This window comes from Tachyglossus aculeatus, chromosome 9, assembly GCF_015852505.1.
Source record: "Tachyglossus aculeatus isolate mTacAcu1 chromosome 9, mTacAcu1.pri, whole genome shotgun sequence".
NCBI lineage: Eukaryota > Metazoa > Chordata > Mammalia > Monotremata > Tachyglossidae > Tachyglossus > Tachyglossus aculeatus.
This window is the reverse complement of record NC_052074.1, coordinates 51,936,423-51,955,268: the sequence shown is the minus strand read 5'-3', so window position 1 is coordinate 51,955,268 and position 18,846 is coordinate 51,936,423. Positions and strand designations below refer to the sequence as shown.

General features: G+C 40.7%; 1 protein-coding gene and 1 non-coding gene across 2 annotated transcripts in view; one reads left to right on the top strand and one right to left on the bottom strand.

The window, feature by feature from the left end:
* LOC119932140 (sodium channel protein type 9 subunit alpha-like) overlaps positions 1-18,846 on the top strand; it is a 100,179-nt gene that overhangs the window by 48,995 nt on the left and 32,338 nt on the right. Inside the window, exons 12-17 of the mRNA XM_038751037.1 lie at positions 1,185-1,565; positions 3,829-3,961; positions 5,240-5,478; positions 9,974-10,147; positions 11,801-12,157; positions 12,816-13,292. Of these exons, the coding sequence (XP_038606965.1) occupies positions 1,185-1,565; positions 3,829-3,961; positions 5,240-5,478; positions 9,974-10,147; positions 11,801-12,157; positions 12,816-13,292 (1,761 nt within the window). The remainder of the gene's footprint in view (positions 1-1,184; positions 1,566-3,828; positions 3,962-5,239; positions 5,479-9,973; positions 10,148-11,800; positions 12,158-12,815; positions 13,293-18,846) is intronic.
* Positions 8,796-8,928, bottom strand: LOC119932709. Its single transcript, XR_005452449.1, has one exon. It is a non-coding gene; the product is annotated as a small nucleolar RNA SNORA7 (small nucleolar RNA).

Sequence of the window (18,846 nt, the reverse complement as noted above, 5' to 3'; positions counted from 1 at the left end):
TCAGAACCAGCTCAGGTTAACACAAGTGATGCCAAATCTTAGTCCCTTCTAAACTGACATAAAACGAATGGATAAGATCGGCCTGGTGTGCAGAATGCAGGCCCAAAGTAGAGTCATCCTGTAGCAGAGAGGAGGCTCTGCCATTTTTATACAGGTGAAATCTAGTCGTAACAAACTCCAGTATTATGCTGTATGTGTTAAATTACAAAATGAATATACACTTCTTGACTAAAACGGAAACAAGATGCACCCATCCACACTCCCTCCCCACTGTGCCCTAAATTCTGGTTCCATCCTCACATTTTGAATAAGTTCCTACAGCCACCACAGCAGATAAAGGGCAAAATTGCAATGCATATTTACACACTGGAGGAGGACAGAGTGCCGTCTGAGCACGTAGCTATTCCCAAGGTTGTTATTCTGATACTCCACAACCTGCGGTTGTCCGAGCATTTAGGATATCATTACAGCCCTAAGAAAAATGTGGATTCTGTAAGATTATTTTTCCACAGGCCTTTAGGTGTGTCCTGGCAAACCTAGCTAGTTTGGAAGGAAAGAGACAAGAGGAAAATAAATGGTGTGTTGCGTATGTTTTGAGGGAAAAGTACTTTGTAACTGGCCAAAGCAAGTTGCTCTGGAACTTGAGGAAAGGCAGAAACACAGAAAAAAAGTTTTAAAAAAGGATGTATATATATTTTTCATTTCACTCTTACAGGTATTTTTACTTCATCAGTGGTCTGTTCATTCTTCCATCAGTATGCTTCATAGGAAAAACAATTTTTCATAAATTCATTTCTTCTGAAGATCACTTTGGAAGTGATGTTGACATCACTGAGAGAAAGCGAAATGTGTTTAGTAGTTTGTATTTTATAGTGACACTGTGAATATCATATTTGTTTAAGGAATAATGTCATAATTATTTATAACAAACAGCATATGCAAATTGGATTGAAATTAATGCATTTTTCCCCCTCTGGCATTAGTTGATTAACTGTTTCATTGGCTCTAGGAACTCATCGACGTTTGAGACCAGTGGCCGTTGGTTAGCAATTGTGTACAAGAATTTCCAACTCCAGAACTCTCTGTTTAAACAGACCCCCTGAAAGCAGTTGATAATTTAGTCCTCACCATGGGAAATCATGTTAACTCAGCAGATATCTGTCGCCTTTCTATTTTTCTTGCAGTCTCCGCTCAGCATCCGCGGCTCCTTGTTTTCTGCAAGACGTAGCAGCAGAACAAGTCTTTTTAGCTTCAGGGGCCGAGGCAAAGATATCGGATCCGAGACTGAATTTGCTGATGACGAACACAGCATTTTTGGAGACGGCGAGAGCCGAAGAGGCTCTCTGTTCGTGCCGCACAGACCCAGAGAGCGGCGTAGCAGTAATTTGAGCCAGGCCAGTAGGTCTCTCCGGATGCTGCCGGTACATCCGGTGAACGGGAAGATGCACAGCACTGTGGACTGCAATGGGGTGGTCTCCCTAGTTGATGGTCCTTCGGCCCTAATGCTGCCTAATGGACAGCTTCTGCCAGAGGTGATAATAGTTAAGGCAACTTCCGATGACGATGTAAGGAGGTTTGAGTTGTTTGGGCATGGTAGACCCATTGTTACTGCACCAGCTAACTCTTCTGCTGAATGGGGTTCATGGGGGCCGTCCCGGATTGGCCAGCCTCTGAATGGCTCTGCACTTGCACTTCTCTGACACTTTAATTTTGCAGCCGCTAACCACGTACATCATTAAAATGCCCTGTGGAATTCTAAACACGCTAAGAAATACTTACGATGCTCCAAAGTAATCGGATCGGATGCCATTCTGTTGAACGTGTGATTCCTAAATGATCATTTTATTTATTATGGTATTTGTCAAGTACTGTCCTAAGCACTGGGGTAGATACAAGGTAATCAGGTCAGACACAGTCCCTGCCTCACGTGAGGCTCAACCTAAGGGAGGGTGAACAGGAATCGAATGCCCATTTTACAGACGAGGAAACCGAGGGACAGAGAAGTTAAGTGATAGATTAAGTTTGAAGTGGTCATGGGACATCTAAGTGTAGATGTCCCGGTGGCAAGAGGAGATGCAGGATTGCAGGTTAAATGAGAAGTCAGGACCAGAGAGGTTGATTTGGGAGGCATCTACATAAAGATGGCCACTGAAGTCATAGAGCATATCTACCAACTCTGCTGAATTATACTCTCCTAAGTGCTTAATTCAGTGCTGTATACGTGGTAAGCACTCAGTAAATATAATGGTAGGACCAGGATGGTGTAGATAATGAGTATCTGAGGTCCAGGATGTGTATCTTTTTGTGTCCCCTCCCATCCAGTTCTCTTAAATTTCCCCTCTGTAGGTGAATATGTTTTCTTTGTCAGACCTACCAGTAAATTTCCAAGTCCATTTCAATCAGTCAGTTAATGGTATGTGTTGAGCCGTTTACTGTGTGCAAAACACTGTTCTAAACACTTGGAGAGCACAGAGCGATAGAATTGATAGACACAATTCCTGCCTTCGAGGCATTTGCAATCTAGTGGAAGAATTTAGTAATCTGTAACATCCATTTCTACCTCATCTTCCCTCATTACATTAGGATCTGCATTCATGATCTGTTGAGACTTTAGAAGCTCTGGAAGGGTGAAGCACAACATTGTGCTGTAGGTATTTTCTTCTAAATGATGCCTCTAATCATTTTCTTAATGTGAGATCTAGAGTGTGTTGCCCCCCCACCGCCCCGATGCTTCTGAACGAGGGAATCTTATAACAAAGGAAAGGAAAAATGGAGCAGTTAGAGTTGAAGTGGGGAAGGAGGCAGTGCAAGCAGGTGGTCCTCTATACCTGCCCTGAGGAGGAGTGACCTGCTTTGAGGAGAAATGACAAATTTCTTGTTTGGGTTAGCTATATTGCGTTGAAATTCATTCATTCATTCATTCATATTTATTGAGCACTTACTGTGTGCAGAGCTTGGAAAGTACAATTCGATAACAGAGACAATCCCCACCCAACAATGGGCTCACAGTCTAGAAGGAGGGGGGGACAGGCATCAGTAGAATCAAAATAGATAAAAGAATTATAGATATAGACACAACTTGGCAATACTAATGATTCAGATAACAGAAGCTTGGCCTGATCTTCCCCTGGAGTTCTCGTTCACACTTCTGGCTGGTATCAAACTTCCCATTAAGACCTTTCAATCATATGACTAAATCACTTCATTGATTTTTTTTTCAATTCGACCCCTTTAACTGAATCAGGCTGGTTTATCGTTCCCTTTTATTTGCTTGGATATGCCACAAACCCTAACAAACAACCTCATATATCCCATGACATAATTAATGCAATTTAATCGAAGCCAAAATATTGCATGGAGATGCCTTTAAGTAGTATATGTGATGTGTATTCTATTCACTGCATGATACAGCTTCAGGCTATTAACAAATCAGTCTATACATTTACTATTGATTGTCAGACTTTTGTTATTTGTGTTAACCCTGGTAGGATGAGTGGGGATTCTAGCAAAATTGTAAGCAATGAATGGAATAACGTCTGTTCATAAGCCCAAGAGGATTCTGTAGTTGTATTTTTTTTTTATCTGAACAGATTTAAGTGGTCTGTCATCATTCTTACCAAAATCTCCACTTCTGAGAATGAGAAGACATTCTGTGATCATCACAGTAGAATACAATAAGAAAAGTCTGACATCGTAAACCACATAGCTATGAAACTGCTTGAATTGCCTACTGCTAGGACCTAAGAGACACTAAAGAGTTCTGTACTTTTCGATTACCATTCAGCAACCGGTGGTAATGCTTTAATTCATCAGCAAATGTATTTGCAGGGCTTGACTACAGAAATAGACATGAGGAAAAGACGATCCAGTTCCTATCACATTTCCATGGATATGCTGGATGATCCCACTCTGAGACAAAGAGCAATGAGTATAGCCAGCATAATAACAAACACCATGGAAGGTATTGTGGCTGTTTATCTTGGAAAGAATTCCAAAGTTTTTTGCTTTAATTTTTAATTAATTCTGAACAAAATTTAAATGGCAGAATCAGGGCTTCAAGTGAAATTTAAGGAGAAATCTGCCTGTGTAAACACTGGGAAAGTGTTACCCACGAGGATGCGGGAATTTCATTCCCTAGGAGACTTTAAAATGAAGCTATTCTCACCTGTCAAGAATGGTTTATGCTAGAATCTACCTTAGATCAATTGGTACTGTTTATTGAGGGCTTACTGTGTGCAGGGTGCTGTACTAATTGCTGGAGAGAGTACATTTTAACAAAGGTGGTAGATACATTCCCTGCCTACAAGAAGCTTTAAGTCTAGAGAGGGAGACTGACATTAACATAAATAAATTAAAGATATGTATGTTATCGCTGTGGGGCTGAGGGTGGAATGAATATTAGTTAACCTATAAGGACCATTCCAGCTCTACAACTCCGATTTTTTGAGTGTAACTAACAATGCTTCACTAGTAGTGTCAAAAGAAACCACTCTTTTTCATGGGGTAAAATTTATATGTGTGGGTTTGGACTAAATTGTTTTCCTCAGTGACAGTCTATAAATGTCACATGCATGATTCTCAATTCATTTCATGTGTTTCTCTATGTCTTGTGTTACTTTCACAACGTAGTTTGCCTCAGTCATTCAATAGTATGTTTTTAGTGCTTACTGTGTGCAGAGCACTGTAGTAAGCATTGGGAGAAGACAATGAAACTATGAATGGACACATTCTCTGCCCAAAGTGAGCTTGCAGTCAAGAGAGGGAGATAGACATTAATATAAATAAATTACAGATATGTACATAAGTGCTGTGGGGCTGGAAGTGGGGCAGTGCGGGGGTGAATAAAGGAAGAGAGTCAGGGCAATGACACAGAAGGGAGGGGGAAAAGAGGAAATGAGGGCTTATTCAGGGAAGGCTCCTTGGAGATGTGCCATCAATAAATAAGACTATGTGCCTTCATTAGACCTACTGTTCAGCATGAAAAGGAGATCTAAGGAGATAAAATATTAAATGGTCAGTGCAGTCCTACTGAGTTTGCAGATCTCCATTGACCACTTTGATTTCCGTCTAAAACCATTATACCTCCTCCCCCCCCACCGCAAAAAAATAAAAATAAAAAGAGAGAGAAATCCACTGGGTAAGGAATAAAATAAGGACGTTTGTATTTGATTAAATATTAAAATATATACCAAAAGTAAATATATATTTACTTTTCATGTCTTACATTTTTTCTTACTAGAACTTGAAGAGTCCAGACAGAAATGCCCACCATGCTGGTATAGATTTGCAAACACTTTCTTGATCTGGGACTGCTCTCCACATTGGTTAAAATTCAAAGGCATTGTCAATTTAATTGTAATGGACCCATTTGTTGATCTCGCCATCACCATTTGCATAGTTTTAAACACATTATTTATGGCCATGGAACATCATCCAATGACTGAACACTTCAGGAATGTGCTCACTGTGGGAAACTTGGTAAGTCTGACATTTTGTGCCATCTTTGAATCACTATCACAGTCATTCTTCTTCTCATTTACTATTATTTTCAGTGCTGTTATTTAACATTTTGGAGCACGATTCTGGGTAGGAATGATTTCACTTTTGCCCTGTGACTTCTTACGATTCTAGACTGTGAACCCGCTGTTGGGTTGTTGTCTCTATTTGTTGCTGAATTGCACTTTCCAAGCGTTTAGTACAGTGCTCTGCACACAGTAAGTGCTCAATAAATACGACAATAAATGAATGAGCACTGGAGGTAATGCTTTCAAACTTGCTCTGGTGAATATTCAGTGAATGTATGTACTTGTGCCTGTCCAGAACAAACATTGCAGTATTTCTTTGGCTTGCGGAGGATGAAAACAATGCAGATATTCTTTTCTATGACTAAGTCATAGATAACAATATGGATTCCACAGTGCCATCTACTTGGACAAGAGGTCCAATTGAAGGCAGGGATACAGCATAGAAGCAGTTGAAAAAGATGAACTCTTTATACAACCGTATGTTGTGAATTGAATGTGCCTGTCTACCTTTTCCGCCCTTGGCACATAGCATCAAATGTCACACTGGTTCTGCTCTGTGAATCATATCGCAACTGTGTCTAAAAGACCAGCAGATCTTTCTACACTCTGAGGACTCAAAGGTTGCCATTTGCTCTTTTGTTGTATTTGTTATTTTGGGCTCCTTTCATTGATTGCCACACAACATCTTCTCAAGGTGATCCCCTATTCCTGATGCTCATTCCTATGTGTATTTTCAAGCACAGAGAATGTCTCTTTGTCTCTGTACCCTAATTAATATCATTTAGCACCTGGGAATTGTATTTGTAGGTGAATAGAGAAACCTCAGTGGAGCCCAATCTGTAATCTGATTTGTCCAAAAAATTTCTGACCTTTGAGTGCGACAATTTCAAGGCAGATTTCAAACACCTTACGGAAGGTTCAAGTGTTAACTATAATTGTCAAGATCATTTATAAAATGTTGAAACTGTCATGGTCGTTTATAAAATGTATAGTCTGGAAATAACAAGTAGTGAAATTTACTAGAATGACTGAATTATGAACACATCTGCTTGAGCACAAATTCTTCTGTTAAATACGAAAGTGTTGCTAAATGTTTACTAAGTTCATACAATGTATTGGGCCTCTTATGGAGCATGCACACAGTCTATTCGCTGATGTCTAGGATCCCCCATTTTAAGGCCAGAACAGATTTGTCTGTTGAAAGCGGCAAGTGGTCTTCAAAAAAAAAGGTAAGTTACTTTTAAAGAGGTGAGGGGAAGTGAGTACCAGGATGTGCTCCAATTAGTTCTAGGTTATAGTGATGTGGGTGTTCTATTTTTCCACCAATCAATATCAAATGTGGTAAAGTTAAGGTAATAACTTGTTCTCCTATTCTCTCTAGGCCTATTATAGGAAGCTTGACAATGTATCCTTTTATTCTAAATTCTATTTCCATTCCATTTAGCCCTAAATCAAAACTACATTTTTGGGTTTTAATGTGCATCCATATGAATATCCATATGTTGATTTTTTTGTGTGTACTGCAAAAGCCTTTTCTTCCTGGAAGCCCTGAGCGCAGAAAGGATGAATAGGGTTTTGAACATGGCCGACTTGGCAGAATTCATCAACTGCTGTTGTAGAAGGAGACTGATTTGGGTTTATCCCTTTCCCTTTCCTTGTCTTCCTTCCTGTGATGGTGCTGACAGCAGCAAAATGGCCAGGGTGAGGACAGAGAGAGGGAAGAAAGGGGCAGAGAAGCATTGGTGGAAGTAGGGCCTGGATAACCTGCATACTAGTTTTTAGTTGATCAATACTTGAATAATTATAAGTGGGACTCCAGATGTATATAACCCATAAATAAATAATCCATAGCAGCCCTGTTCTCTGATGGGAAATGTACTACAGGAAATTACATTTAGAGCATGAAAAAAGGAAGCTTAACTTTGGCAGTTAGTTTTCTGATAGGCCTTATAAATAATAGGAAGCAGAATTATTTTCATAGCACACTTGAGCTGCTGTGGTTGTGATAAACTTGATGTCCCAACCCTGTTAAGCAATGTTCAGTCATAGTGACTAGTGCTTTTGAATTAGGGTACCAGTCAGGTGTAGTCAAACAGATGTGACAGAGCTCACAAGTCTCTTCACCTCAACATCTCTTTTACACATATTTCTTTTGTGTCTTGATACCGAGGCCATGAATTAATGATGCCCTGCAGTGCACTTTGGGTCAGTGTTTCAGGAATCTTGCTTTGGCCGTCGCCATATCAATTACATTTTTGTTTTCCTCTCCTATTGATAAATCATTAAGCGGCTCATTAGCTGGTCCTGTATAGTCTGGAGTGCTTCAGACTGGAAGATTCTAGTCACCCAGTTCCCCTGCTCCAGCTGGGCAGTTCTGCTTTGGTTTTCTTCCAGAAGGATTGCTGTCGGAGCGGGAGGTTGCAGCATCAGGCAATAGGCCCAACCAAGCCAAGACCAAGTGTCCATCACCTAGTGCATCCTGGTCTATCCTTTGGGAAAATTGGAAAGGGTCTGAGTCTTTTGGTAGCCTGGGGTACCTGTCCAAAAGGACAGACATTCTCCAGGAATTAGATCCCGGTTCCTTGTTTCAGGGTTCTGGCAGTGAAGGGAAGGAGAGGAAGAAATTGGGGTGTTTCTAGAGAATAGTTCTGCAGCCTCCTCGTGGACCCTTAGTCAGATGCCTTAGGTAGGTCCGAACTGACCCATCAGGATAAGGTTCATCATTTAATAATAATGGCATTTATTAAGCGCTTACTATGTGCAAAGCACTTTTCTAAGCGCTGGGCACTGTTCCAAGTGGTGCCAGGGTAGGGGGTGCCAGGATGGGGAGGCATGACCTCTGAGGCACAGGTCACACTTGCCCTGGCTTCACCACTTGCCTGCTCTGTGACCTTGGGCAAATCATTTAATGACTCTGGGCCACAGTTTACCCATCTGTAAAATGGGAATTAAATACCCATTCTCCTTTTCCCCATGAGGGCCAGGAATGATATCTGATCCGATTGTCTTGCATCTAGCCTAGCACTTAGTATAGTGCTTGACACATCTCGTCTTGTCTTACGCTGTCGAGTCATCTCTGACCCATAGCAACACCAGGGTCACATCTCTCCCAGAATGTCCCACCTCCATCTTCAGTCGTTCTGGTAGTGTGTCCATACAGTTCTCTCAGTAAAAATATGAAGTGGTTTACTATCACCTCCTTCCATGCCGTAAACTTGAGTCTCTGCCCTTGATTCCCATGCTGCTGCTGCCCAGCACAAGTGAGTTTTGACTTGTAGCAGAATGCCTTCCACTCGCTAGCTACTGCCCAAGCTAGGAATGGATATGCCTCTGTTTGACTCTCCCTCCTGTAGTCGAGACTGATAGAGTACTGGAAACTCTTCAGGTGCAACTCTGAGAGGATTACTGACACATAATAAGCTCTTAACAAATACCATGAGTATTGTTAATAATAATAAGTATTATGTATTATTATTATTATGTATTAGCATTATTATTACTATCATATGAGAACAGAGCAACCCTGAACACTAACCTGAAGCTGCTCTGCCTGCAGTTTCCTCGTACAGGGAGAGAGGTGCCGGGCCTGGGCAAGAGATATTATCTCTGACTTATATTGCAACTTCCAAGGCAGCAACAGGAAGCTAGTCAATGAAAAAAGGGGTGAGTTCAGAATTTGTAGAAGAACTGGGATTGGATTTTCATCTGGACCTAGCTTTGTCAGGGGCCGAGGTGTCTCACAAGCACTGTCAATCAAATAGGGGTATTTATTGAATGTTCACTGTGAGCAGATCACTGTACTAAGCGCTAGGGAGAATACACCACCACAGAGTTGTGCCCACGAGAAGTTTATAATCTAGAATACTTTGTTCTCTCCGGGCCTCTGGGCCTGGGAAGTTTCTGGATAACCTACACCTCTGATGTATCTTTAATTGAAGTCTCAAAATAAATCCACCTAATCGCTTCTTTCCATTTTTCTCTTCTCTCATTTCTGTTCTCCGTCTCTCCATCCTCCTTTTCAAGTGCCAGGAATAATTTCGGAACCAGCCCAGTCCCATCCCCAGGAGATGTGCAGAACATGCACCTGGTCTAACTGGTGGTCTGATCACCTCAGGCAAGGCCTGAGGCATCCGTTGCCTCAGTTGTCCAGTGGGTAGGGGAGTCATTCTAGCATTTCCACTCATAAGTAGCATAAATAAGCCTGTTTCCCTCAAGGGATTGGAAAGAGGATTAAGTCATTCTGCACATCTCCAGGGAAGGCATGGCTGATTCCTTTGGAACACATCCTAGGAAATGTGATTCGGCATTTTAAGGAGTAGGGGACCAGTGAGGAAGGCGTATAACTTTTCAAGTTTCCCAGTAGGTATTGTTTGGGTAAGAGATGCTGGAAATTTGATGAATTTGAGAAACGCTAACTTCTGAAATAACAAGTTTATTTCTCCTCTTAGGTCTTTACTGGGATATTCACAGCAGAGATGGTTTTCAAGCTAATTGCCATGGATCCATATGAGTATTTCCAAGTAGGCTGGAATATTTTTGACAGTGTTATTGTGACTCTTAGCTTAGTGGAACTTTTTCTATCAGATGTGGAGGGATTATCAGTTCTCCGGTCTTTCAGATTGGTAAGTGGTTTTTGCCATTTGTACACCACTACTGATGAACTAATTAGATTCATAAAATATTTTGTTTTAATTCAAATTTATCACAATTTTCAGATTTGCAAAGTAAAGGCAAAGGTAAATTCTGACAGGGTTTTTGGCCAGGGGAAAAAAAATTCAGGAATGTTGACAGGGAACGTGAAAGGCCAAGTATACTGAAACATTTTTGACTAAGAGAAATTCAAACTTTGTGTGTTAGAATGACTGTCATGGGGCCAGAAAAATCATTAAAGCCTGCTGCCACATTGAGAAAATCTGAAGATATGGTGCCCAAAATAAATGTAATGACTATGATGTTCCCAATGAAAAGTTAAACATCTGGATGCATGATTTCCACCTGGATTATTTTGCCGACAATTCTGAAGTTATTGCTTTTGACCCAGCCCACCAGGATAAAGCACACTTAGAAAAAAGATGACTTTTCTAGAGAGGAAGACCAGGAGAAAGTATAAACTCTCCAGAAATATGTTAGTGAAGATGTACACTTGGAGATGGGAGTAGGCAATAATTTCTTGCTACAGAGAATTCCCCTTAAATGGGAAAGTCACTTGTGACATATAAAAATACGCAGCAATTACATATAATAAATGGATATTTTCCTGTTTATATTTGTATGATGTACTTTGTGATAAATTTTATGCACGTATTTTGAGATCATTTAAAAAATATTGCTGAGATGGAGTAAAAGGTGATCAATTTGAAAGATTATTTTTTGGTGAATAGGTCTTGAAATTTTCTTAATATTATGTAAGCAATTACATATTTTCTGGGAACTCAGATTCTTGAAGATTGACTAAACAGCTGAGTTGATCTAAGGCGAGACTAGTTTTTGAAAGATGTTTTCCCATTAGAAAATTCCGGAGCAAGGACAGGCAAGGATAAGGATAATTCTTTCTTGCTTGATAACGAAGCAAGATTATCAAGGGTTGCTCTGTGGCTGGAGTACTGACCTTTTGAAAGCTGAGGCTACTGGAGTCCCCTCCAAGCCTGCCTAGTAAAGTCCAACCGATAAATTGAGTTTCAGGATTTCCCATCCTCTAAATCTGGACACACCACATGCACACACAAGGCAAAAAGCCAGGGAATTTAGGGCTGTTGCCAGAGTTCACACATGTTGCTTGATACAGTAGTGGCTGATGACTAGGGGAGGGCAAGGAGAGAAGAGAGTTTCCAGAGCCTCCATCCCCAGGGTAGTGGCTAGCAATTCAGCAGTTTCCAGGGACACTCGCAGACCTGCACAGGTCTTCAGTGTCAAGGGAATAAACACCAGCCTCATCATCATTGTCTATCATCAGTGGTATTCATTTAGCACTTACTGTGTGCAGAAGACTGTACTAAACACTTGGGAGACATGTTCCCTGCCCACAATTAGTACCCTAAGCCCTGCTGATTGTTCACATGCCAAATTGTGATAAAAATTTCAGTGTTAATCCTAGGGGCACCTGGCCAACAAGAGAGATAACATTAAGGCCGTAATGATCAACGTGGATTTGGTGAGGTAGTTTCGTCATTAAGTCTACCTTCTGTAAATATACCCAATGTGTCCTGAGTTCTGAAACCTTTTTGGAGTTTTCATCGTTTATGTTAGCAATGTCTCTGTCATTCTTGTTTCCCCAGCTTCGAGTTTTTAAATTGGCAAAATCTTGGCCCACATTGAACATGCTGATAAAGATCATTGGCAACTCTGTGGGGGCTCTGGGAAACTTGACCTTGGTGCTGGCCATCATTGTCTTCATCTTCGCCGTGGTCGGGATGCAGCTCTTTGGGAAGAACTATATCGAGTGTGTCTGCAAGATCAACGAAGACTGTGAGCTCCCACGCTGGCACATGAATGACTTTTTCCACTCTTTCCTGATTGTGTTCCGTGTTCTGTGCGGAGAGTGGATAGAGACCATGTGGGACTGTATGGAGGTTGCAGGTCAAGCCATGTGCCTTATCGTTTTCATGATGGTCATGGTGATTGGAAACTTAGTGGTATGTATTTAAAGGACTTCAAGAATTGGCAAAACATTTCATAGTTACGGGTTTTGCTCTCCCATTTGCTTTCACTGTATTAATAACTGGCATTCGGTAAGTACTCACTGCGTGTCAAGCACCGGGGTGGGTACAAGGTGATGATATCAGACACACTCCCTGTCCCACATGGGGCTTACAGTCCAAGTAGGAGAGAGAACTATCATCCTCATGATCGATCTTCAGTGGTATTTCTTGATTGTTAACTATATGTGGAGCAATGAACTCAGCACTTTGGAGAGCATGATGCTACATAGTTGGCAGGCATGTTCCTTGCCCACAGTGAGTTTAAAATATAAAGGACTGGAAGGAAATTGAATTTAAAGGACTAGAACTATAAAGAAACAGAGGCACAGAGAAGTTAAATGACTTGCTCAGGATCACACAGCAGAGCCGGGATTAGAACCCAGGTCCTCTGAGTCATAGGTCTGTGTTCTTTCCACTAGGCCATACTGTGTTCTCCAGCTATGTCCCTACTCACAGTATTCCAACAAACTCACATTCATTCAGGAGAAAAGGCTTTGTCTCATTCCGCTTTCCCTCCACCTTGGGAGAATTAGGCTCATTCTAAAAGGAATTTCCATAAATGAATGTTTCCTTCTTTTTTCCCCTCATATAGGTATTGAATCTGTTTTTGGCCTTGCTGCTGAGCTCATTTAGTTCTGACAACCTCTCTGCAGTTGAAGAGGATAATGAAGTAAACAACCTACAGCTTGCTGTGTCCAGGATTGATAAAGGAATAAAGTATATGAAAAAAGTGATTCATGAAATCATTCAAAAAGCTGTTTTTAGGAAGCAAGAGACTACAAGTGAAATCAAGTGCCTGGAAGACGTGAACATCAAAAAAGACAACTATATATCCAACCGAACCTTGGCTGAAATTAGCAAAGACCAAGATTTCCACAAGGATAAGGATAGAACCAGTGGCTTTGGTAGCAGTATGGAAAAGTGCATGATGGATGAAAGTGACTGTCACTCATTTATTCACAACCCTAGCCTCACAGTAACTGTTCCGATTGCCCTCGTAGAATCCGATTTTGAAAATGTAAATACTGAAGAGTTTAGCAGTGAGTCAGATGTTGGCGGGAGTAAAGAGGTAAGATGCTTTTCATATTTAGTTTTTAGTTTTTATATTGTGGTTACAAATTCTGTTCAGTACAAAGTCACTCACTGACTGAGTTCTTGCCTAATCCTAAATATCAATTTGATAGAGTTCATCTATTGGTTATCTGAGACTATAATTATTATTGTTACTGGAGCCTAATCACTAGTGTTTATTGAGTGCCTGCCGTGTAGAGAACATTGTACTGTTAAGAAGAGTAAAGTGCAATTAGTTGACATTTTCCCTTGCTTCAAAAAATAGACAGTCTAGCAAAGAGTCCAAAGTAGTCAGACTGATTCACAAAATCAAGGTTTAAAGAAAATTCTGAAGCACTAGACTTCAATCTTGCCATTTATTAAAAAAACAGCATTCATTTGTTTGAGGAATGGCACTTAGTTCTCTCTTTGTGTCATTTGTTAATTAACATTCCTGAACTGTTACATTTAGAACATTTCTTGGAACTTTGAAATTATAAGCCTAAATGAGTACTACAGTGAAATCTTGGTGAGTCAGTTGGTCAATAGTGCCCTCCCCAATGGTGTACAGTGCTTTTCTAAATGGAAATTATCACTTACAATTCAAAAATGACAATTCTTTGAAGCCATATTTTTGTAATAGTTTTGTTTACATAGACATAATGCAATTTCATGGAAAATTGGAATGGGGTGACAGGAGGTGGAAAATGCCACTTGGAGAAGTGGGGTTTTAGCTTTGGAAGTAGGTAAGGCTATGGTTTGGCAGATTTGAATGGGAAGGAAATTCCATGCAGGGGGAAGGATGAACACACTGAATCAGGTACAGGAAAGTAGAGAGTGAGTAAGAATTAGGTTAGTTTGAGGGGAGTGAGGTATGGGATAGCCGAAGACAGTGGAAAGGTAAGACAGGAACAGCTGGTGGAGAGTTTGAATTCAGTGGTCAGGAATTTAACATGGAGAGAAATGGGCTCCATCAGAGATTCACAAAAAGGGCTTTAATCCATTCCCAACTGCATTTTATGAAGATGGTTTGGATAGCAGAATGTGAGATAGAAAGCTGAAGAAGCTGGAAACAGGGAGACCATTAAGGAGGTTCATGTAGCAGGCTAGCAAAGCAGTGACATGGGCTTGGACCAGGATAGAGTGGCCCCTGGCCACTATTTCATAAGGAGATTCCTTTTAAGTATTAAATATGGTGATGCCCCTAGTAACTAGCAGATTTGTGGGAGTAGCTTATTGGAAGGAACATTCTAAGTATTTGAAAATGATACCAGAATAGCATTCTGAGGTATAAGGAAATGTACACCTGTAAAAAACTATTTAAATTAAGTAGTTTTTTCTGTGGTATTTGTTAAACTCTTACTATATGCCAGGCATGTACTAAGCACTGGTGTAGATACAAGCTAATCAGGTTGGACACAGTCCATGACCCACAGGGGGTTCATAGTCTTAATTCCCATTTTACAGATGAGGTAACCGAGGCACAGAGAAATTAAGTGATTTACCCGAGGTCAAGTGGCAAATAAGTGGCAGAGGCAGAATTAGAACTCAGGTCCTTGTGAATCCCAGGCCGTGCTCTATCCAGTAGGCCACTCTGTTTCTTGATAGTGTAGTGGTTCACTTCAGAATGATGTTTTTGCTGCCATTGATGATTTACACTGTCATCTTGCATAAATCTTCTTAAAAAACTGTAATTGAAATATTCTTTTAATTCACTTTTTTTTTTTGAAACTCCATTGAACTGAAATGTCAATATTCTGGCTATTTATTGAGTTTCTGGAAATGGCCTTATCCACATGAGGCAAGCTTGGAAGAACTAGCAAGGTTTGAGGAGCAGCATGGCCCAGTGGAAAAAACACGGATCTGTGAATCAGAAGATCTGGGTTCTAATCTTGGCTCTGCCATTTGTCCATTGTGTGACCGTGGGCAAGTCATTTCACATTTCTCTGCCTCAGTTAACTCACCTGAAAAATGGGGATTAGGACTGTGAGCCCCATTTGGGACAAGGACTGTGTCCAACTTGATTAGCTAGTTTCATTCCCAGCTCTTAGTACAGTGCCTGACACATAGTAAGCACTTAACAAATACCCTAGTGGCTCATGAAACAGCTCTTGGGGCAGGGAGGGTAAGCACGGCACCCCAGATTCCTAAACTTTGGGTCCCAGAAAGGCCCCGGGGTCTCCTAGGGCTGCTTCTAGTGTTTTGGAATGGGATAGGTTAGCCCAAGGCACTTCTCTAGGTTCAAGTCAACTCTTATTCTGCACCCTCTGACTGCAGTCGTTTTGGATCCTCTAGGAGAGGGCCTAGGATGGCTCTCCCCTCTTGAACCCTGTGGCCAGCTTGGGTCTGGAGAGCTCTTTAGAGTTCACCTGTGAGTGAGAATATTGGAAGCCTATCTCAGCCTCAGCAGAACCCATGAATCCACCCATGATTCAGTGGCTCAGGCCAGGGGCCTGCCAGAGGCTAGGGAGAGAAAATTGGGAAACTAGCAACCATCAGCTGTTCAATAGATGATCCTGTTACTTAATCTTAATTTATCCCATCAGCTCACAGATCTAGGTTGGGATGGAAGATTAAGTTGCTGGGGAAGGTTCAGAAGTGAAGTTGAAGAGAAACCTCGTGGCATTTCCTTTCGTAGACAGTATTGGTTCTGAAACTTAGTTTCTGCCCCTGTCTCTCTACTCTCCAAGTCATTCCAAAGACAGGGTTAAGTGCAAGCTTCACTATGTAAACAAGGCATTGTTCAGCTTCTGTTCAAAGTAGAATCCCTTGTTAACAAAGGCAGTCAATTTATTGAGCCCCTTCTGTGTGTAGAGCACTGTAATGATTACTTGGGAGAGTGCAAAAGAACTAATAGATATCCTTCATTAATGGCATTTCCTGAGTGCTTACAGAGCACTATACTAAGCACTTGGGAGAATACAACAGAGTTAGAAGGCATGTTCCCTACGATAACGAGCTTATAGTATGATCATTACATCCCTCAAAGGACATATTTCTTCCAGGGGAGTTCACTTAAACCATTTGAAATAGTTCACTTTCTATGTTAAAAATTTCCAAGGAAAAAGTTTCCCCCGAATCTCTCTCATCTTACTTTCAAGTCTTTCTCACGCCCCCTCCAACTTGGTCCACTTCTAATAATCCCTTCTCTCTAGACGTTCTCTGCCTTAGGTTTCTCTTGTTAAAATAAAAGATAGTTTGGATCCTAACCTAAACTGTCATAAAGCATCATCTCACTGAAACAGAGGTTGCCACAATGCAGATTGAGTTTTTACTGCAGTACACCTGTACTCTCTCTTGAAGGAAGTTCTCCTAGTACACATTATCCACAGAAAATGGTAGCCATGGGGAACAGAGAGGCAGCCTTCAATAGATAGAAAGGGCTTGGGGGATAGGGGTGCAGAAAGAAATAGGGTATGGAGGTTGTTGGTGTAGGGACAGAGAAAGTGGGAGGCAGCAAATAATAATAATAATAATAATAATGGCATTTATTAAGCGCTTACTATGTGCAAAGCATTGTTCTCAGCGTTGGGGAGTTTACAAGGTGATCAGATTGTCCCACGTGGGGCTCACAGTCTTAATCCCCATTTTACAGATGAGGTCACCGAGGCACAGAGAAGTTAAGTGACTTGCCCAAAGTCACACAGCTGACAAGTGGCAGAGCCAGAATTTGAACCAATGACCTCTGACTCCAAAGCCCGGGGTCTTTCCACTGAGCCGTGCTGCTGAGGGCCACTTTCTTGGGGTTTCCGTACTTGAATCACCCATGAACATCCCAGCTCTCTTTCTTGGTTGGGAAGAAGGCTAGGAGAGAGAAAATAAAAATCCCTTCCATTCTTGCCTTGGTTATCTGGTGCCTGGCTTTCCCAGTTTTCTTTCTGCGAAGGCCCTTCTTTATCCTTAGCTCAAAATGATACTTTCTTCAGCCTATATATTCAGTGCGAATGAGAGATACACTTACGAAGTTTCATTAAAAAACATTATATAGTTTTAATTGCCACTAGTGCGGTTTCTTGTATATACACAGATGGTTCTGTGGAAAATATCTGCTTTGCCATATCCAGGGAAAAAAGCTACATAAAATAGTCCTTATACACTTTAAGGAAGTTTCAAATCACTTTTGTACTTTCCCTTCTTTAATACCCCAAATCCTTCAATCTTCTTTTTCTTCATTGATCTTACTTTCTATCCCTTTAATCATTTTTGTGTTCAGTTCTGAGCCCCAGCCAAGACCTCCATATCCCTTTTGCACTAAGAAGCCCAAAACTGGAATTCATGAAATTGAAAAGTGCCCTCTCTTTTTCTTTTGATTAATCCAAAATCCTGAATCATCTGGCATTTTTCAAATAAGTAATATTTATTGAATAGGAAAACAAGAAAATTAGAATTATCATATTTGAAAGGTTTAAATGGACCAATTTTTAAATTAGGTTACTTGAGAACTGAGCATAGTTATTGAGGATTTTCAGGTCCTACCAGTTTGCATTAAAAAGTTGCAGAAACAATCTTCATACATTTCTGGTAGATTTATTTTGTGATTGGCGCTCTTTTTAAGCTAACACTAAATAACAGTAGCAAAAATGATGTCAAGGGCTAATTTAGGTGCTTAAAATTTGCACTAGAAATTAAACTGGATTCACAAAATGTCCATAGGTGCTTTACAGTATTGATTCTAATTTAGCATTGCTGCCAACTTTCTTTAGGGATTTGAAATTGCCCATTTTGAACACAGTATATTTGAATACATTTTTTAGAGCAGGGATCTCTTGGTTGTATCAGTTCAAGTTCTTGGCTTCTTTGATTAGGGGTCAGTATTAAAATTAATCATTTTTTCATGAATATGATACCAATATGGCAGCACTGTACTAAGTGCTTGGGAAAGTGTGAAGATCAAGACACATAGCAAACAAAATAGCTCTGTTATGCCTTGCATTCATGCAAACTCCCTTCTCTTAGAATAAAATGGGAAATAAAACAATTAGCCCAAGCTGATTTTAGAATCATTCATAAGTCCAAGCCCCCAACAGTTTGGTATACATTCCGGGAAAGGAATTCCCTGAAAGCGATCTAGTTTTTCTCCCAGACAAACCCATGCCACTTAAACAACAGCTAAAGAATTAATACCTCTTTTTGTATCTTATTGTATAATAGTCTTAAAAACATAAGTTAAGGGCTGGGGGTTAGGGAGCACCTTTCTTCAATATGGGAAACCCTGGAAGGGGTCCAACTCTGGATTTATTTTGTATTTTATCTCCTCAATCTGCTATAGGTTAAGATTATAGTAATAGTAATAATTACAATGTTTGTTAAGCACTTACCATGTGCCAGGCACTGTTCTAAATGTGGAGTGGAAGCAAGCAAACTGGGTTGGACACAGTCCTTGTCCCCCTTGGGGTTCACAGTCTCAATCCCCCTTTTACAGATGAGGTAACTGAGACACAGAGAAATGAAGTGACTTGCCCAATTTCACACAACAGACAGGTGGCAGAGCCGGGATTAGAACCCATGACCTACTATCTCCTAGGCCGGTGCTCTATCCACTATACAATGTTATATTGTTTGATTAAATTATA